This window comes from Symphalangus syndactylus, chromosome 12 (assembly GCF_028878055.3).
Source record: "Symphalangus syndactylus isolate Jambi chromosome 12, NHGRI_mSymSyn1-v2.1_pri, whole genome shotgun sequence".
In the NCBI taxonomy this organism is placed as follows: domain Eukaryota; kingdom Metazoa; phylum Chordata; class Mammalia; order Primates; family Hylobatidae; genus Symphalangus; species Symphalangus syndactylus.
Genome location: NC_072441.2, coordinates 93768762 through 93794199, shown reverse-complemented (window position 1 = coordinate 93794199; position 25438 = coordinate 93768762). Strand labels below are relative to the sequence as shown.

General features: G+C 43.9%; 2 protein-coding genes across 7 annotated transcripts in view; one reads left to right on the top strand and one right to left on the bottom strand.

Annotated features, from left to right (window-relative positions):
* Nucleotides 1–25438, top strand: part of RXRG (retinoid X receptor gamma) — a 236359-nt gene that overhangs the window by 70095 nt on the left and 140826 nt on the right. For 2 of the 6 annotated variants that reach the window (XM_063625026.1, XM_063625024.1), the window contains exon 1: nt 21084–21301. The exons of 2 other annotated variants lie outside the window; for them this stretch is intronic. The gene's annotated coding sequence lies outside the window, so the exon portion shown is untranslated. Of the gene's footprint in view, nt 1–7011; nt 7136–20985; nt 21060–21083; nt 21302–25438 lie in introns of those variants that run through there. 2 more of the 6 variants (XM_063625023.1, XM_063625022.1) reach the window with 2 other exon arrangements.
* LRRC52 (leucine rich repeat containing 52) lies at nt 965–20920 on the bottom strand. Its single transcript, XM_063625033.1, has 2 exons — nt 20001–20920; nt 965–1408 (listed from the first exon to the last, which is right to left on the bottom strand). The coding sequence occupies exons 1-2, from the start codon at nt 20620–20622 to the stop codon at nt 1089–1091; spliced, it is 942 nt and encodes a 313-aa protein (XP_063481103.1). The 5' UTR covers nt 20623–20920; the 3' UTR covers nt 965–1088.

Sequence of the window (25438 nt, the reverse complement as noted above, 5' to 3'; positions counted from 1 at the left end):
GACAGCTAGTTTCATGGGTGGGGGTTTGATCTGAGTCTTGAACATGAGTATAATTTGATCTGAGTAGAGCAAAAAGGAAAACCTGGAATGGGTCTTGGGGCCTGGGTTGAGCCAACCCTCTCTTCACTCCCTTTCCCACATGTCCCTGAGCGCAGGACATGCTTGTGTACACTTGGCTATTCTGTTTAGTGCTTCGTGACAAACAGTAGCTCATAGTGAGAGGGCATGGACTTTGGCATGGGTCCAGCAGTTGCTCTGCTCTTACCAACTATGTGATCTTGAGCTGGTGACTTCATCTCTCCATGCCTCAGGAAAACGACAGTAACAATGACCACCTGACCTTGTTGTCACGCACATTAGCCCAGGGGGAAATGTGCATAAAGCTGGGCACAATGCTGGGCACTTGTGATGGACCCACTGGGTGGTGGCCACCTCTGTGTGGCATGGCTTACATGACGAGCCCTTACATTTTGTGTAAAGGAAAGAACATGGACTTTGGGAGGCTGTGCTACTTACCAGTTGGGTGACCTCAGTCAGTTGTTTAACTTGTTCAGGCCTCAAATTTTCACGGGAAAATAATATCAATATTATAGGATTGCTGTGATAACTACGAGATGGAGTGTGAAGATGGCACATGGACACATTCCATTAATGTTAGTTCTTACCATTGTCTTATACTTTTCTCCATTTGATTAATATTAATCTTTACTTCCACTTAAATTATTTGCTCTTTAGGGAAGATCTTAAATCTTGTATTCCTTGTATCCATCCCTCCAGCACTTAGTTTGGGGACATAATAGGTACTTATTAAACATGAGATTGCTTACTTTTGGGGTAGACTTTCTCGGTATTTAGATGCATCCAACAACATTTCTAGATTTTGTTCTACCCCATCCTGCTGAGCTCAAGGAGTCATCCTCGGGCTGGGGAAGTGGGAAGGGACCAACCTGTGAAATGGCCAGCAGAGATTTTTTTTATTTTATTAGAAGGTTTCGATCTCTATGACAGCTCCAAGGTGGTGGGATGGGGAGGGCAAGAGAGAAAGCAGGGAGCCTGGGGGAGGCACATAAGATAGTGGTCTCTGGCAACTAAATAAGCTGAGGGAACTCCTGGACTGAGCTCGTCGGGGTTTGAAAAATCCGCCTGCTGACTTCCACCCTAGTCCCGGCCTCGTCCTCATCCTCTTCGTTCGACTTGTGGCGGGTGTTCTGGTAGAGCACAGCACACACACCTGTGAGCCAGGCAGCCACAGTTCCCGCGGCGAAGATGCAGAAGCCGATGAGCAGCAGGAAGATGTAGTCTTTGTGGTCCAGGTGCGTGATGCACATGTATCGGAGTGGGTTCCCCACCCGGGTGATGGGCCACCCTGTCAGCTCTGTGGGCTCCACACATGTGGCATTTAGATCATCTAAGAAGAAAAAACACAGCAGGCAGGGTGCTGAAACAGCGTGACTCCCAGGGTCCTAAGGCCAAAGGGGATCAGGAGGGGCCATCTGCACCCTCACTACGCCAAGTGTGGTCTGTGGGCCAGCAGCATCGACATCATCTGGACCTTGTTAGAAATGCAGAATCTCAGGACCCACCTGTGACCTCCTGAATCCGAATCTGCATCTCAACAAGACCTTCAGGGTATCTGTTGCACATTGGAGTTTGAGAAGTACTTGGCCTGGACTGTTCCTTGTCCCCAGGCTTTGCTGCATTCAGGCCATGAAAATGCTTCTTAAGGATGCTCAAGGAAGGAGAGGCCACAACAGGGGTGGGGAGGTTGGAAGGTTAGGCAAGATTGCCATGGAGTGTTGACATCTCTGTGTTCTTTACCAGTCACCTCCCTCTTGCCTCTCCCTTGCCTCCATCCCAACTTTCCCTTAACCTTGTCCCTTTCTCTCTAGCAGTAGCTGAGTCCAACTTGGCACCACTAGCATCCCCCAAGAGCATTGCAAGCCACTCAACTCTAGGGAGGGAGGAGATTCTCTTGAAATGTTTACTGTGTGTTCTACCTGCTCACCACTTTCCCCCCCGAACAAGTCAGGGGAGCCCAGGGTAAACAGGTTGCCAATAGGGAAAGCAGTTCTGCTTCTCAGCGGTGATGTTGGCCATCGCTGGCTGATTATGTCATCGACATGAGTCTTCAGTCATTCTTAGCAGCTGACTCAGCTTCCTGGCTACTTCTCTGAGCACCTCCCCATATGTAGCGCCATGGCCTTCACTATGTAACAGAAAGAAGAGTGGGCTCTAGAGCTAGACAGGCCAGGCTTCTAATCCAGATTCTGTTACTTACTAATTTTGTAAACTTCAGCAGGATACCGGATTCTCTCTCTGAATTCCATTTCCTCATCTTACCAGTGCAAAGAATGAGACTTCTCAGGGTAGCTGAGAGAACTTACTGACATAGGTAAGAAGGCACAGGTGATTGTGCCTCAAGCACGGAATCCTCAGAGCCCTATCACTGCCCCTGCATTTTTCTAACTCCATATACTCTGCCATGCTGAGGCTGAGTGCTTGTGTGGGATGCTCAGGTGAATGTATCCAGCACACACTAGATCACTGAGCTCCAGCTCAGGGCTGAAGCCAGGGCTTGAGACAACCACAATCAAAATTATAATAGCAGCCAGTATTTGCTAAGTGCTTACTATGCACTAAGTGATTTATAAATATCTCATTTAATTCTAATAATAACCTTGATGCACATAATATTATTTTCCTTGTCTTACAAATAAGGAAACTGAGATTCAGGAGATCCCATAACTTGAAGGTTTTAGATAACTGCAAAATCTAGACAGAAGACCGAAGACAGAAAGCCAGTGTGAGCTTGTTTTGCGTAAGTGGGATTTGCAAACAGGAGCTATTGTGGAGAGGAGTTTCCTCTAAACTTCAGGACAGGAACTGCCTGAATGGTGAAAACATCACTATCCTTGGTGACCCAGGATGTTAGGAAAATCAGGTTCAGTTAGGTAAATCCTAATGGGGGCTGGAAGCAGCATTCAAAGAAAAAGTACAGAGGTAAGTTGGCTGGGGAGAAGGCATTTGGGCTTATGGGTGGCTGGAAAGGGCTGTCCTCTCCACTCGGACACCAATACCTGCCTCTTGCTTCTGTATCAATGCACCTACAGCAAAGTCATTTTGTTTTGTTCAGGAAGATGGCCTGAAGTGTGTAGTGCTGTTTAGGACTCAAGCTTGTAGACACAAGAGGGGAAGCCAGTGCAGGAACTGTGTCATATCCACTGTTTGTAATGATTACAGAGGAAGGGAGAGGAAGAAGCCTCTCTCTAGACAGTGTGGGATGGTGGCCCTCAGGGCAAACCTGCCCCACCAGAGAGCTCTCAAGTAGAGGGAAAGGAGTTGAGGGCTGAAGTTGCAGAAACACAATTATGCCTCTGTACCTCTTTCTAGTCAGCCTGGCTTGAGGACCTCTGTGGCTTTGCCCAGGAGGCCTGGGCATGGGGCTCCCATGAGCAGGGAAGGTGCCTGGGAGCTCTCCAGGAATTCTATCGAGAGAGAGCTCAGGTCACCTGCCCAAACTGTGGGAGACACAAGAATCTTCAAAGAAAGATGTATTTGAGAAAGGAAAACATGGGATTCGGAGGGTCTGGGATGTGTCTAGGGGGGGTTTATCTCATTCTATTTTTAAAAAGATTGGGCTTTCAAATTGCAGCTTGGGCGGCAGAGATGAGACTAAACATCACACACGTTTCCCCATTTTGGAGCATTAACTTTGAAAGGAGCAATTAGGCAGTGATTTTAATGCATTGTTAGGCTGCTAAGTGAGGGATGTGGGTGGCTTTGTTGGGAGGGAGGCCTGGGTTTCTCTCCCACTGATTTATCTCCCCCTCTTCCCAGTCGCAGTCACTGCCAAGATTTGGGCTCTCCCCTCCCAGGCTCCCTGTCTCCATTGTTTCCCTTTCCCCCAGCTCAGGGCCATTTCACACATTTCTGCCAAATTGCCTTCCCCAAGTACAGCTCTTCTGGGTCACACTCTGGCTCAAAACCGTCCTCTGACCTCCTGTGAACCTCAGAATAACACCCAGACCATTTGGCCTGGCATTCAGAGCCCCTCAGCATCCATCCCTTCTCCCCTTCCCTCCTTACTTCTCAGCACTGCTGGTAACCTTTGCTCCAATTAAATTAAACTACATATTATGCCTTGATTACACCTCACCCTTGCCCTCATCTATAGTTGCTTTGTTACACTGCTCCTTTTTTATCAAATGCCTCATACTCCTAGTTTTGCAGGATCATGTTCTTCCCATCTTTTAAGATCTAGCCTAAATGCGTCTATTCCAGGGAGACCTTCCTCAACCACCCCGTCCTCAGAGCTCAGAGGACATGTGATTTTCCCACTGGTGAACTCATCCCTAGCATTTCCTTGTGTCTTTCTTAAGTACCTATCACATTCTGTCTTGCATGATGGTTATTTACAATGTGCATCCTTTCTCCCCTACCAGGTAGACTTTTAGCTCTTAAAGGTATAAACCATGTCTGATCATTATTGTTCTTGTTAATAAGAGCTATCATTCATTGACCGAATTGTGTAATTTGTAAAACTGAGGAATGTTCTGATACTTTTTTAAATTACGAGATTCGAGGTTAATCCTACTGTTCTGGTTTAATTCTGTAGAAACACTCTGATCCTTTGGAATTTCTTGAGAATTTGCTATATGGCTGAATTTAAGGTCAATTTTGGTACATTTTCCATGTGCTACAAATATATTATACAGTAGATCCTCTAATAACATTGTTTCATTCTACGTCATTTTGTTACAATGTTAATGAGAAAAAAAATATTCCCAGCCAGGGCCACTGTCTGTATGGAGTTTGTGCGGGCTCCCCATGTCTGGACAGTTTTTCTCCAGGTGCCCTGGTTTCTTCCCACATCTCAAAGATGTGCATATTAGGTTATTAGGTGGACTGGTGTGTCTAGATTGTGCCAGTCTAAGTAAGTGTGAGTATGTGTATGCGTGGCCCCCAATGGAATGGTGTCCTGGCCAGGGCTGCTTCCCACCTTACACCCTGAGCTGCCAAGATAGGCTCCAGCCACTCACAACCCTGAACTGAAATAATTAGGCAAATATTATCTTACTTGTTTGTATAAATCTTTCTTAAATGTATGTATGTTTCATATTTCAATGCTAAATATTAGAAGGGTTTTTTGATCTTTATTTAGAAGTTTGATGATGTTTTTGTGACTAGAAATAAGCTTTAGAAACTTAACTCTTGCTTATATCAATTAGCCTATGGTAGAGTTGGCTCTGTTGTATGTCATTTTGCTTAAAGTGGCAGTTTCTAAGGACCTATGGATATTAAGTTAGGATTTACTGTATTCTTTGTTGAGTACATTGTTCTATGGGTGTCAGTTAGGTTGTGGTGGTGTACTGATCTTCTATACCCTTATTGACTTTTTATTTATAAACATCTATTGTCTCTTAGTTATTATTAGACTATTGTCTACTAGGCCCTCTAATTATGTAAAATTACCAGTTTTTACTGTGCATTGGTCTGCTCCATATAGTTCTTTCAAGTTTTGCTTCACAATTTTTTTTTTTTTCTGAGATGGAGTTTCACTCTTGTTGCCCAGGCTGGAGTGTAGTGGCATGATCTCGGCTCACTGCAACCTCTGCCTCCCAGGTTCAAGTGGTTCTCCTGCCTCAGCCTCCTGAGTACCTGAGATTACAGGCACGCACTACCAGGCCCAGATAATTTTTATATTTTTAGTAGAGATGGGGTTTCACCATGTTGGCCAGGCTGGTCTCGAACTCCTGACCTCAGGTGATCCACCTGTCTCGGCCTCCCAAAGTGCTGGGATTACAGGCATGAGCCACCACACCTGGCCCTTGCTTTACAAATTTTAAAGCTGTGTTATTAGGTGCATACAAAGTTATAATTGTTAAGTCTTCCTGGTAGAATTACCCTTCTATCATTGAGCAATATCTCTCATTATCTCTAGTAATGCTTCTTGCCTTAAAGTTTACTTTGTTTAACATTAGTGTGGCTGCATTGAAATTCTTTTGGTTACTGTTTGCACTGTGTATCTTCTTCCGTCCTTTTACTTTTAATCTTTCTATGTTCCTATATTTAAGATATATTTTTGTAAGCAGTATGTAGCTGGGTTTTGTTTTTCATCCAAGCTAGCAAACTTTATATTTTAATAAGCCCATTGACATTTAATGTAATTACTGATATATTTGGATTTATACCTAGTATCTATTTTTTTATTTGTCTCACTTATTTCATGTCCTTTTTCTAACCTGTTGCCTCCTTTTTTTTAAAAAAAAAATCATTTAACTTCCTTTTCTTTAGCTTGTTAACCATACCTTCTTTTCCTATTCTAGTATGATGACTTTAGAGGTTTTATACCCATCTACTGATCCTGGAGTGCCTGACATGTGCTAGGCACTATATGAGATGCTTTACAAAATTAAGCTCTAAGCTGTACTCTTGATCTCCCCACAAGGTAGTTTTAATTATTCCCATGCTATGGAATGAATAAACTATACAACAATTCTTCCTTCTCTGGCTTTCTTGATTTCCTTGCCTCTCACACAGGGGGTCAGCAAGTACTGTTATACATGCTGTGCACTGCACAACTCCAGGAGGTTCCATTCATTTTATAGACAGGTGACCCAGCTTTATGCCATCCCTTTCCTCAGCCTCACTCCAGCGGGCCAAGGCATTAACTACAGATGTCATTAATATTGAATTTCTTATTGCAAATAGTTCCTAAGGAAACATAAACCATGACTTGGTTTATTTCTGTACACAGCATGTTGCTCAAAGGCTGAAAACCTCTTTGTCAGAATCAGATGCACAGAAGAACTACAGTGTCTGGGTGCTGGAACCACACTTATTAGTGTAGGAGCCCAGGAGGCCTCTCTTTCAGAAAATAGTAGTGAAACCTCCGGTTATAAGGGGAACTGCTTCTTTTCTTGGTCTTCAGGAGGGACCCCAGTTCTGCCCAGGGCTCTGCTGCAGGTTCCCAGGGCCTTGGTGCCCCCAAAGGAGCCAGGCCATGGGCAGGTTGCTCTGAGCTCCTGTGGCAGCTTGCTCAGGAACCTTCTGGGCTGACTGGAGGGGCGAGCATCTAGGCAGTGGCAATGGAAAGCAAGAGGGTGGAATCTGAAGGCACTGCAATTACCTCTCAGTGAGTAAATTATGTTTCTATCAGCTTTATGCACCTTGTCAAGCACTTCGTCGACTTCTAACCCGGATCTAGAGAAAAGCCCAATTCCCCCATTTTTTCTTTTAGGCCCCAGTCCACCCAAATATATTACTAGATGTACAGTGCTTTGCCTTCTATTTTTTTGCAAGCTAAGTTATTTTTTATCAAGGAAATTGATTTGCCACCTATTCATTTGTCTGACTCCACTCATTAGATTACAGATGCTATGAGGATAAGGATTTTTTGTCTGTTTTGTTCACTCACATCTATCAGGATGCTACAGTGCAGGGTGTATTTGTTGAATGAATTGATTGTTATTCAAACCCCTTGGGCTCGCTGTCCCTGACATAATGCTCAGGTGGAGGAAAGGGAACTTCAGTGGTAGAATACCATAGGTGGGTCAGCTGACCTTGGACTGCCTCGGACACTCTACACTGGGTGAGTACCAATCCATTTGAGAGTCTGGGGAGGGTTCAGTGAGCTAAGTGAAGCTCCAAGGAGGCAGGAATGGATGCTCTCTAGGACCAAATGAAGGTATAAGCCTTAAACTGGGAAGGGCACCTCCTCTGTCCTGTGAGACTGAGGAGAAGGAAACAGGGGTAAGAGTATGAGGACAAACTGCTGCAGACATGATATCGAAAGGTAATTATTATTATTTCCAAATTACGTTTTGAGAACTGTTTGAGAGCAGAGATTCTTTTTCTGTACGCTTGTATCCTCAGTGCCTGGCACACAGTAGGTGCTCAATAAATGTATGTTGAATGCAAGAGTGGATTATTGATCTGATCTCCTATAGCACTTTTAAAACTCTGATGTCTTTGGCCTGTTGTTCAGGACAGGTTCCCCAAATGGAATTTGAAAGGATCACTATTATATATTCTGTTGTACTACAGGTGCCCAGAGGAGATGATTCCCTAGAAGGAAACCTAGGTTGGGCAATATGACTGCTCAAGAACACCAAAGCCAACTGACCAACAAGGGCCCCTTCTCAGATCCTCATGCACAAACCTATGAGAATTTCAAGCCCTGGCGCTGGCTTCTACCTTTGCCTTTCTGGAGCCCCACTTACTCATTGCTCAGCTGTCATGCAATGATGGCATAAGCCAGGGGTCAGCAACCTGTGGGCCAAATCCAGCCTGCTGTTTTGTAAAGAAAGTTTTATTGAAACACAGCTTTCCCATCCTTTTACATATTTTCTAATGCTGCCTTCACCTTAATGGCAATGTTGAGTAGGTGCAATGAAGATCCACAAAGCCTAGAATATTTACTGTTGGCCCTTTCTGGAAAGCGTGTGCTGACTCCTGGTCTAATCCATCCTAGGCACCTTAAAACCTTAAGGATTTGTGTTATTTGGGCTTGTGCAAAGTACAATTCTTATCTGGGATTCACAATCCCCCCTGCCTTGTGTATAGAGTCTATAGATTTTTAAAGGTTAAAAGTGATTCATAGACTCATGGAACATGTAGACAAGACCTTGACGTTCAGCAAGTTCAACCTGATTATTCCTGTGCTTTACAGGTGTTTTAGCTTACAGAACTGGTCTCATGTATAACTGGTTGCATATGGGCATGATTCAGAAGCAGAAAGCTTTCTTTTTCTCATAATTTCTTCTCATGGGCTTGTCAGTACCCAGAACTCTGTCAGTGGGAGATGAAACCTTTCATTTCACCAATAAAATAACACTTAAAGTGTAAAGTTTTCTGAAAAAGAAGCAAATGACTTAATCCCTACTCAGGGGTAGCCCCCTGCTACTACCTTTTGGTGGCATGAGGGGAACAAGCTGCATGATGGGGCTGGGGGCTGGGACCAGGTTCTTCTTGGAAGTTAAAAATTAAATTTTTTTCTTTTAGTTTCTTCTCAGTTTGGCCTAGAGCTGAGCCTGCTTAATAACTACCCATCTGCTCAGAAAAATCCAGAGAGCAGACAGTTGTCCTCATGGATAACAAACCATTATGAAACCCCAGGAGCGGAAGGGCACCATCATTCACCAGTTCACCAGGCAGAAACACCAGGCAGAAACTGTTTGCTTCCTCTTTCACATTCCATGTTCGGATCATAAGCAAACCCTGCTAGTCCTACCTTCAAAATGTGTCCTGATTCTTACCTCTTCTAATTACCTGGACCATTGCCCTGGTCCCAGCCAGTGTCCTCTTTTGCCTGAACTGTGTTGGCCTCTGAATGTGTGTCCTTGCTTTTTCCTACAATCTCTATCTGGAGACAGCAGTGGGAGCAATCTGTAATTACAGATCATGTCACTTCTCTGTTCAAAATCCTTCCATGACTTCCCATCACACTTTGAATAAAATCAAAAGCCTCTGCATGGCCTATCTACCCTATGTGACCTGGCCTCAGTAATTTTCTATCTAATTTCTTCCCTTTCTCCGTTTCCTTCGCTCTGCTCCAGCCATATTCCCTTTCTAATATGTCAAACTCATTCCAGCCCAGGGCCTTTGTGTTCATTCTCCCCTTGGTCTAGAAAGACCTTCTTCTACCCCATGTAATATTTTCATGGCTACTCTCTCACTTTATTTCAGTTCTCTGCTCAAAACTACTTCCATGGGCCCACTGAGCCTGAAGTATCTGCCTTGTTCTCAATCTCAGGCACATTCTTCTCTTCCCCTCTCTTATTTTCCTCCATGGCACTTGTTATTTGACATTATGTCATATATCAATTTATTTGTTGTCTTCTTCTCCCACTAGAATGTAAGTTTCATGAGAGTATGTCTGTTTCTATTCACACCAGTATGCCCCGTGTCTGGCCAAGACGCTGGCATCTGATTGGTGCTCAGTAACTGTGAGTGAATGCGTGTACTCAGATCCCAGTCTGGGCTCCTTACCTCTTTGTAAATGTCAAATAGGGATAACAATGCCTGTGCCTCACCTCAGCCAAATGCTGTGACCAAAGCCTCTCGGCTGTTAGAAGAAAATGCACTGAAAATTACAAGGGTTTGTCTAACATGACTTTAATTCCATCTTAACTATGTTTTAATTGGATGCATTGAATTTTTAGTTATTCTCTTATTTGGGTTGAGGAGAAAGCCAAATTCACCTGTGTGATCAAAAAAGCTATCATTGGCCAGGTGCAGTGGCTCACACCTCCCAGCACTTTGGAAGGCCAAGGTGGGCAGATCACTTGAGGTCAGGAGTTCCAGACCAGCCTGGCCAATATGGCAAAATCCATCTCTTCTAAAAATAAAAAAGTTGGCTAAGCATGGTGGCACATGCTTATAGTCCCAGCTCCTGGGGATGCTGAGGATCACCCCAGCCTGGTAAGTCGAGGCTGCAGTGAGCTGGGATTGCACCACTGCATTCCAGCCTGGGCAACAGAGCAGCGAGACTCTGCCTCCAAACAACAACAACAACAACAAAACTATCATGGCATATGGGCCATGCAGCCGATTAGGTGTTTTTTTATGACATCATCTTGGAAGCTTTAACATCCCCCTCAAGAGCTCTGGCTCCCCCACGTTGAACTCCTTGCCTCTGCTCACCCTGTTTGTTTCTGCAAACCCACACTGCTCTACCCCTCCTCTGCATCTCATGTGACACTCAGAATCACTGCCAGGCAAAGAATTTGTAACAACAATGACAGCTAGCATTAATTCAACATGTACTGTGTGCAGTTCTAAAATCTTCATGTGGGTTTTTTCATTTAATTATCACAACTTGAGGAAATAGGCACTATTTTATCTTCATTTTGCACATGAGAACTTGGGTTGGATGGAGATTGTTGCCCACAGTCAAGTAGTTGGCAAGTGACAGAGGCAGGATGAAAAGCCAGGTGGCCTGCATCCAGAGCCCACCTTGGTGTTGCCTGCTCAACTAGGATGTGAGCATCTGAAGGACAATGGATATTTTATAGTCACCTAATTGGATTGGTGTTATGGAAGCATCATAGAAAACATTACATGAAACTGTGTACTTTATAGATGTGTCATTCTTTGTCTTCTACCTCACTGAAAGAGAAATACAGGCACCAACTGGGCCCCTCAATTGTATTTGTCCCCCATTATTACAGTCACCCCCATCTATGTTTACCCTCGCCTCCTTCTCTGCAGTCCCAGAGGGCAGAGGGGGTGCCACTCTTCTTTCAAGGATTACCCCTTGGAGACCATCCATCCACTCCTGTCCTCTCGGGGACTTTACCCCACCAATGACTTCCCCTCTCTCCTATATCTTTGTCCTTTTTCTCTGCATCGACTCTTTCCATCAGCAGATAAACACATGGTTGGATCTCTTTTCTCCTAAAAATCCTCCTTTTTCATTTGTTTTCTCTCCAACTAGCACCCTATTCCCTTCAGTCCACAGCCATGCTTTCCAGAAGAGTAGTTTACATGGTTTACTCCTTCTCATCTTTGATGTTCAGTTCATAGCCCATTATGGACTGGTGTTCACTCTCATCATGCCAGCGGAACTGCCCAAGACATCAGGGATCTCTGGTGCTAAATCTGATGGACAGTTTTCTGTCCTTATCTGACCTGCTCCCACTTTTTGGAACTCTTTGGCTTCCATGAATTTATCTTGTTCTAATTTCCTTTGTCTGGGGGCTCCTGCTGTCCTACATGGGTTGCTCTTTCTTACTTGACCCTTTGGTATGTTGCATTCCCCAAAGCTTCTGTACTTGGCCCTTATTATCCTCATTTGAAACTCTTTTTCCTGATTGATCTCATCTTTTGTTAGGTTTCAATGATCACTAGTGAGTTGATGATCCCCAAATATATGTATATTTTATGCCCTGTTCTCTTCAGAATTTCAGGTCAGAACATCCAAATGCCTAGTGTTTTACAGGGACTTCCCACTCAGTAAGGTCAAGATGGGACTCAGCTTCTCCCCTGACTTCCTCACTGCCCTCCTCCATGTGTGTTTATGTCAGCAAAGCCCCCACACTGTCCAAGCCAAAGTCTTGGGAGCTACCATTGATTTTTCCCTTTTCTATATTTTCTATATCTCATTCATTCACTCAGGAAACACTAGTTGAGCATTTTCTCTGTGTCAGACCTGTGCTTATTTCCAAAGATTCAGATCTGCTTTCATAGAGCTTCCAGTCTATCAGGGAAGACAAATGTTAAATGAATATACATTTATTAATTAGAATTGTGCCAGAAGTTACAAAGGGTGCACAAGAAACTATGAGAGGATCTAGTTCAGTCCCAAATACTGTTGCTTCTGCCTTCTAAATGATTCCTTCTCAAATGTCTACACTTCTCCTCCTCACTGTTGCTATAGGCTGCCATACTGTCTGGCTTGAACGCCTACAGGAACTTCCTTCCTAGACCTACCTCCAGCTCACTTGCCTCCCAAGACTTCTTAGGATATATTGCATGTTCCCCAGAAAACCATTCAAGGCCCTTCCTAGCTGGCCCCCATCCTTTTCTCTAGCCACATCCATCCTTTGTACATTACTTCCAGAATGAGGAGCTCTTCACCTTTAAAGGTGAGGAAACTGAGGTTGGCTGCTTTGGCCAGACTTGCACTGCTGTTTTTCAGAGTCCTGAGTGATGCTGGGTGACCTGAGGGGCCAGGTGTAGAAATCTGGCATTTCTGAGCTTGGAGTAACCTTCGATCACCTACTCTCAGGTATCCCAATTGGCCTGAGTCAGGGAGTGTGTCAGCATCACCCAGGGGTTCCTAAACGTCCCATGCTTGCTGCTCCTATCCCTTCTTGGATTTTCTGGGTGGCTTAGGGATCACTGACTTAGTTTCACCCCTCTCAGCCCACTCCTTGCCCTCGGGAGGCTGCTCTTCTGGCTTTCAACAGCCTCAGAAGCCTTGGAGCTGCTGGTTGTCCAGCCTTTCTTTTTTCTTTCTTTTTTTTTTTTTTTTTTTTTTGGTCTTTGGTCTTTATTTTAATTTTCCTGATGGAGGACATGGGTAAGCATTGATAGTGGAATAATGTCAGGACCTGAATTCATTCCGGAAATCTAAGTTTGGGCACAGTTGTGGATGACTTTGTACTTGGTAGGTTGAAATTGGGCCATTATCCCATTACAGCAGTCTTGAATACAGGATGATATAACCTCGTAATGAAACTAAGATGTTCTCTGCTCAAAACGCCCTCAAAATGACTTGGACCTGAAGCAGCACATGACTCAACCCATCTGCTCCCTGCAGATGGCCCTGAGTGGCTTTGTCCACTGCCTCTGCAGCACCCTTGCTCAAGCTCCTCTGATGTGTGGGCCCCACCATCAGGCTCATTTAGGACTGGCTAAGGCTATCAGAGCTGACACAGAGGGGACTCTGTCCTCAAACCGCCCCACTCTAGCCCCTGGTAGCCTGTCACTTTCTGAATTCTCACTGTTTCTGGTTGTTCCCTGTCAAATTGCAAATGCTCCCTGAGGGGATATTTCAAAACACTAGCCATTAGCATCTCAGCGCAAATCGATTCATTTACTAATTGGAACAGCCACTGAAGGTCCAGAACACAGGACACTGTTCTAGGGTTTCTGAAAAGTGGCCTAAGGACAAATGGCATGAAGAGTTGACTCAGTCAGAACCTCAGGACATGGGACCTGGGATTCTTGTGCTCATTAGAGTTTGAGAAGCACTGTTTGAGCAGGTCTGGCCTGGGAGGAAAGTCTGGGTCAATGAATTCCTTGGGATGGAGGCATTGTTTTAGTAAAGCTGAGAGTGCTTAATATAGGAGGTGGGAGAGTGCGGGAGTTAGAGGCATCTGCTTCTTAATTGAACTTCCTAATTATGTGATGTAGCCCTCATCACTGGGAACACCTCCACCTCAGCACTTGCCACTATGCACTTGCTCACCTGGGACCATGCCTGCTGAGCGCTGTTCTCCTCTCACCTCCTGTGTGCTTTCTATTTAGGTCCATAGGCTACCAGCTATAAGAGGCCTTTGAGGATATCTAACCCAAATCCTTTATTTTAAGGACAAGAAAAGTGACTCTTGAAGAAGGAAAGTGACTTTCCCCATATTACATAGTGGCTTTTCTGGGATCAGGACAGGGCTTCCTGGCTTTCAATTCTATTTTCTGTCTCTTGTATCCTAGATTATCTTATTCAAGACAAAAATTATGACTTTTTTTTTCTGTGAAACAGCCACCCCAGCATTATAATGCAATGTTGGGGACATAATGAATATACAATAGATGTTTCAGAGTTAAATGGATCATGATGTGCTTGACAGCAAAGAAATATCATGGCATCAGGGAAAAACATCGAACTTGGATGTCAGGATATCTCTGTACTGGGCTTTTCTCTACAGCCATTTACCTGTGACTCTGGATTCTAAAGTTCCAGCTTAAACATCCTATGTTAAAAGGCTACCCTGACCAGTATGGTAGCCAGTAGCCTTAGGTGGCTATTTAAATGTATTGAAATAAAATAAAATAAAAATTCAGTTCATTTGTTCCAGCCAAATTTCAAGAGCTCAATGGCCACATGCGGCTAGTGACTGCTGTATCCGACACCATATATATAGACTATTTACCCCATTGCAGAAACTTCTATTGGACAGCATTAGAGCAGACTTTGCGGGTAGAGGGGAATGGGATGTATGAGGCTAGGTTTTGTATGTTTTGGAGCTTAGAGTTTGAATGAGTTTTCGAGAGCCTCCTGAAAGCCATTCAACCCTGTCCCCTGAGGGAAATCAAATATCCTGGGAAGAACTCAATGACCACTGTCACCTTCAAGTAGCATTAATGACTGGAAAATAACAGTGCTGGCCAGGAACTAGCCCTCCCACTTGCTATCCTGGGCCAGAAAGGAAATGGAATGTGTGGGTCTGTTTTCAGTCCGTATTGATCAGGGCTCAGTAGAGCACCCTAGCAAGGGACACATTACAACACACCTCCATTTCTGCTGTAACTTTTGGGTTTAAAAAGTGACTACATTAACTCTTTGAGAACTGAATACTTTTCAGTACACCTGGTGAGTATGCCATTGGAGAGTTTCTTTCGAATCAGACCTTTGATTATGGTGCCAGATCTCTTGCCAACTTGATAAAGTTTTGATATTCTTCTTTAGTGTAGCCTTATGATAAAATAAAATGAATGAAATACTGGGCTTCCTCTACAACCCCTCTATGGGGGAGGTCCTTAGCAAAAATGTGACACAGAAGAAGCATATGATATTGCCCTCATGTCTTTTCTTTTAAGACCTCTCCACTTCCTTCTTGCACCTCTGTTTCCTTCAAGATTCTCTACTGCTGCAGAATTAATCTTAGCTAATCAAATTCCCAAGATTAACCCCTCCTTCTGATATGAGAGCAGATAAAGGCTTACGGACTCTTGTGTTATTCTTCCCAGGAGTTCATGTATTTTTGCAGGTTCTTTTTCAAGATCATGACACATGATTGGGACCCAAAAGGATGAACCTCTAGTGGTTAATTTCAGCTTAGTGGTAGGAAGTGGATAGGAACACACTGGGGCAAAAGTATTTATTGCTCAGTTATACTATGTAGGTGACGTCTTTCTCCTGAGGCTAGAGAAAGTTGCCTACACATCCCTAGAATGTTGCCTACACATCCACACCTGCCTCTGGAAGTGGAGCTTGTCTTTATGTAGAGCTTTGGTTCTAGATTCAGGTGACTCAGGAACAGGCAGCCTTTTGCTGCTGGTCCAGCCCAGTTTCATGGCCCAGGCTGAAACAAAGCCTTGATTTGAACTTCTGCTTTTGTTCTCTAGGGTCGAAAACCTATGTTCTTAACTTATCTAATAACACCCAACTTAGTCAGAATGTGACATAGACTTGTCCTGTCCCTCCAGGATTCTCCTTGCCCCATTTTTGTATGGATTAGAGTCTTAGAAGCAGCTGCCCACCTTCCCACATCCTATCTATATTCCTGCCTGCATCTCTATAGTCATGTTTCTAGACAGGGTGCATTGTCCTCTAACACCACATATGCTGAGCCTTCCTGAAGTCCACTGCTTATCTAGGGGAACACTTGACTGCTTTCTGCTATTCTACTCTCTTAGTATCCCGTACCTTTCCTCATCTACCAGCCATTTGTTTTTTGATTGCTTATAGTGTGTCAAGCTTAAATGCTAATGACACTTCATAAATGTTCTCATTTCATTTTATGACAGCCCTAGGAATGTTGGTTCTATTATTATCCTTGTATTCAAGATGAAGAAATTAAAGTTCAGAGAGGTTAAGTAACTTATCTTATATCCTGCGGATAGTCAGCATCAGGGCTAGGATTATAACCCATCAATTTTATTCCAGAACCTGAGCTCTTAACACTGGGCTCTGCTGCCTGAGGGTGATGGTCCTTCATCACCTGGAGGACAAGTGGCTGCCCCAAGTGCCTGTCACCCCAGTAGGCACATGCTGGCCTCGTTTGTCCTGCCCTGTTTTGTTCTGTTATGCCCAACTAAACTATGACATAGTTATGGCACTGATGACCCAGAGTTACATGAGTCTCCATATGCAGCCTCAGGTTTCTTGGTTCGTTACCTTCATGAGCACTTGTTTGGCACATAGTAGGCACTCAATAGGTATTTCAATAGATAAATGGATGAACTGAATTGTAGCATGGAAGTCCTTTACTTCACTGCATTGCTTTTCAAGGAATGTATGTGCACTCTCATATTGCCCTTAATATTTTACTACAGTGAAAATTTCCCAGGGCTAAGATTCAGTATTTCCTTGGGTCTAAAATGAGCCTGTTTGTGAAGTGGATTCTGTTATATAAACACCAGATAACTCAACTTATTTCATAGAAATCTTCCTATCTCCTGAAATGTGGATATATGTGGAGAGATACATGGGCTCCATGCTAGAATATGTCAAAGATCACCATTTTGATAACAAATGTGGTATAAATAGGTGGGCTTAAGTTTGAGACTTCACCAAGAATGTTTGCCAATAGCAAAGATATTTCCACCTAGCAGAGACCATGAATCATCATATGAGAGTCAAATAAATTAACTACCTTTCCTTACATTGAGGTTTGGCTAGAGGGCAAGAGGAGAATCTAATGAATTTTACTTTATGTGTGTTCAACTTTATGGATATGCATATATCTGTTCATGTATGTGGGTGTGAACCTGTACATTTATGTACGTATATGTAATATGTGGGTGGGTATGTAAGTAGGTATGTATGTATAAATGGTATATACGTGTGGGTAAGTATGTATGTATATATGGTATGAACGTATGTATATATGGTATATACAAACCTTTGTGTTTGCATATGTGTGTGTAAGTATTTGTGTCTGCATGTGTGTTTGTGTGCATATTTGTGATTATATGTGTGTATGGGAAGGGAGGACCAGACTGATTAAGGCCCAAATGAGAGCAAATGCTAAGGTTAGATTTGCCCTTTTGGAGTTGGGGTAGACTGGGGTGAAACCTGGGTTTGCAAGGGAAGTACAGGCATATCAATGAATTTATGATGGTTAGTGCTTATTATCCAATGAAAATGATCTTGAGTCAGTTCCAAGTGGCAGCCACATAGAAAATAAAGCTGAAGTTTAGATGCTGTAGCCATATGTTTATAATACAACTTATATTTATGACTAAACTCACTTACAGGATGATAGTTATGTAATTTGAGGATTTACAAGGTAGTATAGTCTTGTGGAAAAAGACCTGCATTTGAAATCAAGGGGTTCAAATCACTTTCTTGTCATTTATCAGCTGTGTGATTTTGGGCAGGTCAGTCTATTTTCTCATCCAAGGATAGGGTTAAAAATACCAATCCTAGTCTCTTCCACAAGCTGAGGGCACAAGTTTAAGTGTTGGTGTGACACTCATGCTAAAGGAAATGAGGTACCATGTGTGGAAACATGGAGGGAAATGAGCAAATTAGCAGTTGTGGGTGCATGTGTGGGGTCCCACGGCTGGGGGATGAAAGCTTCGTCTACCTCACAAAACAGACTCTTCATTCATGAGGAGCTTACAAGCTTGACAAGATAGACACTCCTTTCTGATGTCTTGGAAAATACGCAGTGAAAAAGATCTACTTTATAATCCCATTCAACTGTGGATTGAACTGAAGAGTCAAGGAGTCCAAAGTGGTCAGCCTGAAAATTCTGAGAAGATACAACTGTGCAAGCAGAAATCTGATGAAGGGAGATGGAGTGGGAGGTGAAATGGTAGGCTTAGGTGCTGGGGTGGAAGCCAAGCTATGTTACTCTTGTCATCTGGGGTGAGAGGTCCCACTTGCAACCTGATGGGCTGTACTAAAGGAAAAGTGCATGTATGGTGGGCAGGGGCAAGAGAAGATGACACCCTTCCACAGGCTAATTTACAGGGACATAGACAGGGGAGAATCCCCTTTATGGATCACAGGTCATGCATGAGGATGATTAATGTTGAGCCTCTTTGACAGTGGTTTCTAGACACTATCACAGTTTTGGAGAAAAGTAGAAAACATTATCTCTGGCTCTTAGAGATGGTGTTATAGAGATGCAAGGCAACCTACCTGAGATAACTGCTGCTGCATTCTAGTCCTGTTGGAAGATGGTCTGACAAAGTTAGTTTCTTTTGATTTATTCTAACAACTCAAGTTGAGGTATCTGGCAGTAGGGTCAGGTGTCTAAGGCACAACATTTAAGGAGGCACTGACTCACAATGTCTTATTCTCAGTGCACTCGCTCTCAGTGCCTCCTTAAATTTTGCCTCCTAAAAGCCCTGCTTGCCTCATCCCAGTCCAGACTCTGCCAGGAGGACTTTTTGAGACACACCCATTGGGAGGCCAAGAGGGCACGTTTTTTACTTGCTGTCACCACTTGGTTCTCTCTCCCCCAGTTCTTGAAGTCTGTCATTCTGGCCAGGATTATTTCTAGCATATTGCCACCTGGGCAGGACTTCATGGTGGAAGCTTCGGCAGGAGTTTTATGAAGCTGCGTCTATGAAAACGTTTTCAAAGGCAAACACCCAGGGAAGGGAGACACTACATGGTTTTGACAGGATTTGATTTTCTACCCAGAGTCCAATTTTGCTGGATTACATCAGTGGCTCCAGACTTTCTATGAGGAGTTATTTCTCGGTTTTCTGAAGCTCTGACTTTCCTGGGTAAAAATGCTATTATTGGTGGAGAGAAGAATTGGAGGGTAAGGATGAGACAGTAAAGTCCCTAAGATAAAGAGGGAATGAAGCACAGGGGCAGTGGCAGGCCGGGTGAGGACAGCGGGTAGAGTGGTGGCAAGGAGCTTGGAAAGCTCCCAGGTAAGAGTTGAGCATCTACCTGTAAGACTAGAATCTCTCTGCTTGACACAGTGAGCACTGGGATCCTTTCTCCGTTGATTCATACCATTCTCTCCTTCCGTAGGAGGCCAGCATCTTCAAAACAAAGCAGCTATCAAAAGCCCTTTCTTCCTTCTTCCCTCCCTCTCTCACTGTCTGGGTAGCTCACATGCCCCTCCTTCCATCTGTATATTAAACTTTCCCTTCTGTATATCATACTCCTATATGAATGACTGAGTTTACTTTTTGATCCTGGAAAAATTCAGTTGCTGAATTAAACAGATTAAAACAGTTTACCAACAGAATACAGTGTCCCTATATTACCTTGTCACTTTGCAATTAGAGCACTTTATCATTTCTACACATATCATATATTTGATGCAACTCTGTGCCTTAGGTAATATTATTGTCCCCACTTTATGGATTAGAAAACAGGCTCAGAGAAATGGTGACATTTTCAAGGGTAGCCAACTGGTAAGTGCTGAGTTTGGGACCAGAACTCAGCTCTTTGAATTCCTATTTCAGAACTTTTTCTTATTGCTACTCCAGTCAACCCAAGGGTGGGCCCTGCAGAGTAATAAGAATACATTCAATCAGCTTCACCCAACTTTTTCTCCCATTCTGACCATCTTTTGAGTTCACCTTTTCTGGAGCCACTTCAGTCACATTCTCTTCCCCACACCCAATCAAGCCCTCACCTGAGGGGTCCATATGGAACACTATTAAGAAGATGGCGAAGTCCAGGAAAGAGCAGTTGCACTTCCAGGGGTTTCCACTCAGAAACAGGGTCTCCAGAATAGTGAGGTGGTATAAGGCAGCACTATCCAGGGTCTGCAAGCCGGTATTTCTGAGGTCCAGGTACCTCAAAGAGGTGGTGTTGGCAAAGGTGAACTTGTGAAGCGATAACAGGTGAGGGTTGTTGGCAATGTTCAGCTGCACCAGGTTGCTGAGCACCGAGAAAGTGAATGGGGAGATTGACGTTAGGTTGTTGGAGCTGAGGTCAAGGTAGATGAGTTTGAAGACCCCGATGAAGGTATAATCCATCACCTCTCGAATCCGGTTGTTCTGACAGTCCAAATAAACAAGGTCACTGAGGAGTCCTAGATGCATTGCTGGCAAACTAGTGATTCTGTTCTCGTTCAGGAACAGCCTCCGGGTGTTCAGGGGTATGTCAAGGGGGTATTCGGTTAACTGCTTCCCTGTGCAGATCACTTCTTGGGCTTGACACAGACAATTATTTGGACACTTTGACCCTGATACCAGCCCCATTCCAAAGGAAAAAAGTAACCACCCAGGGCCAGGGCCTGAAGAAAGGGACATAGTAAGAAGCCACAACCACCCTCCTTTCACCTTCCTGCGGGCTCTGTCCCTCTGATCCGAAGGCTGCCGGTGGGGGGTGGGGCGGGGGAGGGGCGCTGGAAAGAACTGTAACACTTTAGCTTTGTGCAAAGCAATTTTCCATTACAGGAGAACTGAACAGAAATTGAAACGCGAGGCTGAATGCCCTGCCGCCCAGCTTGGTGGCTCTGCTGCTCGCTCCCAGACTGCTGCTGGAAGCTTGCCCACTTGGCAGCTTTGAAAGGTCTCACCCTTTCCCTGCGTTTGCGAGTGAAGGGGAGCCAGGGGAGAGCCACATGACAATGAGGTTGCCAGTTGACACCTTTGTGATGTCAGCAGCCTCAGGAGACTTCCTGGCTAAGGGAAAGAGATTCCTCACCTCTCCTTCTGGGTGGTGTGGGGGTGTTTTATGTGTCTTGGTAAGCCAGCTGGAACTCCCTGGGGGAGTTGGGGCCTCATGGGTAGGAGCCTGCAGCATGCATGTGTTGGGGACCAGGCTGGGTTCAGTGTGTGGATGTGTATAGTATCTGTACCCCCTCCCCATGGAGTTGTAGTAGAAGATTAGGTGACATTGGACCCCATAATCTGCAGGCCATAGAGGGAACATGGGACATCTCCAGGCCAACTCCTTTTCTTAGTGATAAGCAGTGACTTGCTTGAGGTCAGTTCTCAGCGTGGGTCTTTTCTTGGGTATTGATTTGGATGGGTGCCAGTTTTTCAGTGTTGCCAGAAGAAGATGGGAAAGGGGGTGTTTCTTTTGAAATGAGGCAAGGGGAATTCCTCTGATAAAGTGGTACTCTTTTCAGACTTTATTCCTAGGTTGTATACATCTCTGTCTGCATTTTGAATATATATATGTGTATTTTTAAAAAGTTTTTGAATAAGTATAAGCTACTCCTTCTAACACAAAACCCAAATGTATGTATAAAAAATCTGAGTGCAACAATAGAACTATTTTTTTACCACTCGTATTCTCCTAGGACTTTTAAAATAGTGAGTGCCTCTCTAGTACTTCTAGAGTGAGTTTATATTCATTAATTACTTGTCAGGTGACGGGAGTCTTTTGCAGAGAGGGATAGAAAATCTGGAAGCTGAAGAGTTGGGATGTATCACACACCCCATGGAGGAAGGCATATCAGGCAGAAATAAGATAAAACATCTGAGGAGTTGAAACTTTTATTTTGGGGAAAATTGGATTTCATTTTTTAAAAACATTCATATAAACTGAGTTGTGAATATTAATAACATATTGAAACCTAAGCACAGTGCCTGGTACCTGGTATGTAATACATGTATAGTGAATGAACAACGTGAGAATGTTTCTGATGGCTTGCATCCTTCTCTTGCTTCTTTGCCAAGAGAGAAATTAATAAAGTCAAATGGATTTGTGGCTAGTTAGCTAATGCTTGATTGTTTACTTGCTCAGCATTCCTTGGGTGACTGGCTGTGAATTAATATGATGACTTAGGCATGTTTACCAAATTGAAAGTGACCTTATTTAAGTAGACATTTCAAATACTTAAAGTAATGACCCCAAAGATAGCTGTACTAATTGAAGCATGACTTAATTGATAGGGCAGACACCCTTTCCTCATAATTAAAATGAATTCTATTAAAAAATAAGTTCCTTTCTAGATCTTACATAATTGCCGAGGAGAGAAATCTGGCACATGAAGTCTATAGAGAAGAATTAATTTCCAAAGTGACTGCTCCGGGAGCTGTGGAGAGGGTGTGTTTTGCTGGTGGAGTGTGGCAGGGATGCTTTGTTTGGAAGGGCTGTGTTTGTCGTCTGCTTCCTTTCGATGAGAAATGATCACTGATTCACTCGCCAAAGCTCATGGAGTGATTTTGCTGACGTTTTACCTTTTCTTTTATGCCATTCTCCCTCTTTCTGACTTCTTCCCCTCAGACAGCCCCATCTCCAGGTTGCCCTACTTCATTTCCAGCCTCCTTATCCACACTAGCTTTCTCAAGACAGTAGTCTCAGGATTAGGCCTACCCGTTTGGCCGTATGGTTACAAGTGCTCTGCTTAGAAAAGCCTTAGGTAAATATATCATGCTAAAGGTTATTGACTGACACCAGTCAGCTATGCCTGGCTCTGGAGTATCACCATTTTCACAAAGCACTATGAATGGTTTAACCTCAGGGAATATTCTTTTTGTCTGAGGTAGCTGTAGTTTTTTGGTCCTGAAGCCTGGACACTCATGGGCTTGTTTCAGCTTTGTCAGGTTAGACCACATCCCTAAGTGCATACCTCATTTTGAGACTGAATAAATATATGTTCAATAAAGAATAAGTAGACTAGACAAAGAAGAATAGAGAATGTGGCATTGCTTGAATTACCTGATTTCAGAACCTTAAAGAAATTTTGTTTTCAAAGAACAACTTGTGAAACTATTATTTCAGAAATTCTGCTTTGGGAAGTCCTAGACTAGGCTGTTTGCTCTTGGTTGAGGTGCTTAATTTCTCTGGGCTTTATTTCTGTCATCTACATATTGAGGGAAATGAAGTAGATAATTTCCAAGTGTCTTTAGGACTTCCAAACTCCTTCATAACGGAAAGGTTTCAGGCATCACCCAGCAAACCAGTAGAGGCTGGAGTGCAGTGGCACGATCTTGGCTCACTGCAACCTCTGCCTCCCAGGTTCAAGCTATTCTTCTTGCTCAGCCTCCCAAGTAGCTGGGATTACAGGCCCCCACCACCACGCCCAGCTAAATTTTTTGGTATTTTTAGTAGAGTGCAGTGGCGTTATCTCGACTCACTGCAACATCCGCCTCCCAGGTTCAAGTGATCCTCCTGCCTCAGCCTCCCGAGTAGCTGGGATTACAGACGCACGCTGCCACACCCAGCTAATTTTTGTATTTTTAGTAGGGACAGGGTTTCACCATGTTGGCCAGGCTGATCTCGAACTCCTGACCTCGTGATCCACCGGCCTCAGCCTCCCAAAGTGCTGGGATTACAGGCGTGAGCTGCCTGTGCCCTGCCGCCTTCCTACTCCTTCTAATCACACCATATAGTCCCACCTATCATGTGGCTGCAAAAAGGGCAATCTCTCTACCCAGCAAGCGGCTCACGCAGCTTCAGCTGCAGCATGGTCACCCTTCATGTGTGTGGCTGTTTTATTAGCCTGCCCCTGCCCCTTGGATAGCTGGTGTGCCCATCCTTCCAGAAGGACAGGTGAAGCATCAAGTGAGCACTTGGAGAGGTCCCTCCTATCACATACAATCGCGCTAGCTGACTCTGCTCTCAGGCAGGCTCCTATTTTTAGCTGTATCTGATGGAGGCACTGTCGTCCCAGCTTAATGATCCCTCTTAGGTGCCAGCATGCCTCCAAACAGCTCTTTAGTGATCCAAAGGACAGGTGGGTACAGGCCCTGATATCATACAAAGAAGAGGCTGGGTGATATAGGGCAACGTGAACACAATTGAGATGCTGAGGCGGTATGACTTTGCGACCTCTCAAGGCCCTGATTTTCTTTTTATTATTATTATTATTATACTTTAAGTTTTAGGGTACATGCGCACAATGTGCAGGTTTGTTACATATGTATCCATGTGCCATGTTGGTGTGCTGCACCCATTAACTCGTCATTTAGCATTAGGTATATCTCCTAATGCTGTGCCTCCCCCCTCCCCCCATCCCCCAACAGTCCTCAGAGTGTGATGTTCCCTTTCCTGTGTCCATGTGTTCTCATTGTTCAATTCCCACCTATGAGTGAGAACACGCGGCGTTTGGTTTTTTGTCCTTGCAATAGTTTACTGAGAATGGTGGTTTCCAGTTTCATCCATGTCCCTACAAAGGACATGAACTCATCATTTTTTATGGCTGCATAGTATTCCATGGTGTATATGTGCCACATTTTCTTAATCCAGTCTATCGTTGTTGGACATTTGGGTTGGTTCCAAGTCTTTGCTCTTGTGAATAGTGCTGCAATAAACATACGTGTGCGTGTGTCTTTATAGCAGCATGATTTATAGTCCTTTGGGTTTATACCCAGTAATGGGATGGCTGGGTCAAATAGTATTTCTAGTTCTAGATCCCTGAGGAATCACCACACTGACTTCCACAATGGTTGAACTAGTTTACAGTCCCACCAACAGCGTAAAAGTGTTCCTATTTCTCCACATCCTCTCCAGCACCTGTTGTTTCCTGACTTTTTAATGATGGCCATTCTAACTGGTGTGAGATGGTATCTCACTGTGGTTTTGATTTGCATTTCTCTGATGGCCAGTGATGATGAGCATTTTTTCATGTGTTTTTTGGCTGCATAAATGTCTTCTTTTGAGAAGTGTCTGTTCATGTCCTTTGCCCACTTTTTGATGGGGTTGTTTTTTTCTTGTAAATTTGTTTGAGTTCATTGTAGATTCTGGATATTAGCCCTTTGTCAGATGAGTAGGTTGCGAAAATTTTCTCCCATTTTGTAGGTTGCCTGTTCACTCTGATGGTAGTTTCTTTTGCTGTGCAGAAGGTCTTTAGTTTAATTAGATCCCATTTGTCAATTTTGGCTTCTGTTGCCATTGCTTTTGGTGTTTTAGACATGAAGTCCTTGCCCATGCCTATGTCCTGAATGGTATTGCCTAGGTTTTCTTCTAGGGTTTTTATGGTTTTAGGTCTAACATGTAAGTCTTTAATCCATCTTGAATTAATTTTTGTATAAGGTGTAAGGAAGGGACCCAGTTTCAGCTTTCTACATATGGCTAGCCAGTTTTCCCAGCACCATTGATTAAATAGGGAATCTTTTTCCCATTGCTTATTTTTGTCATGTCTGTCAAAGATCAGATAGTTGTAGATATGCA

Coding starts and splice junctions, on each gene's coding strand:
- LRRC52 (XM_063625033.1), bottom strand. CDS start 20,622: ATGTCCCTTTCTTCAGGCCCTGGCCCTGGGTGGTTACTTTTTTCCTTT. Junction 1,409..20,000: donor GTTCCATATGGACCCCTCAG/GTGAGGGCTTGA, acceptor TTTTCTTCTTAG/ATGATCTAAATGCCACATGT.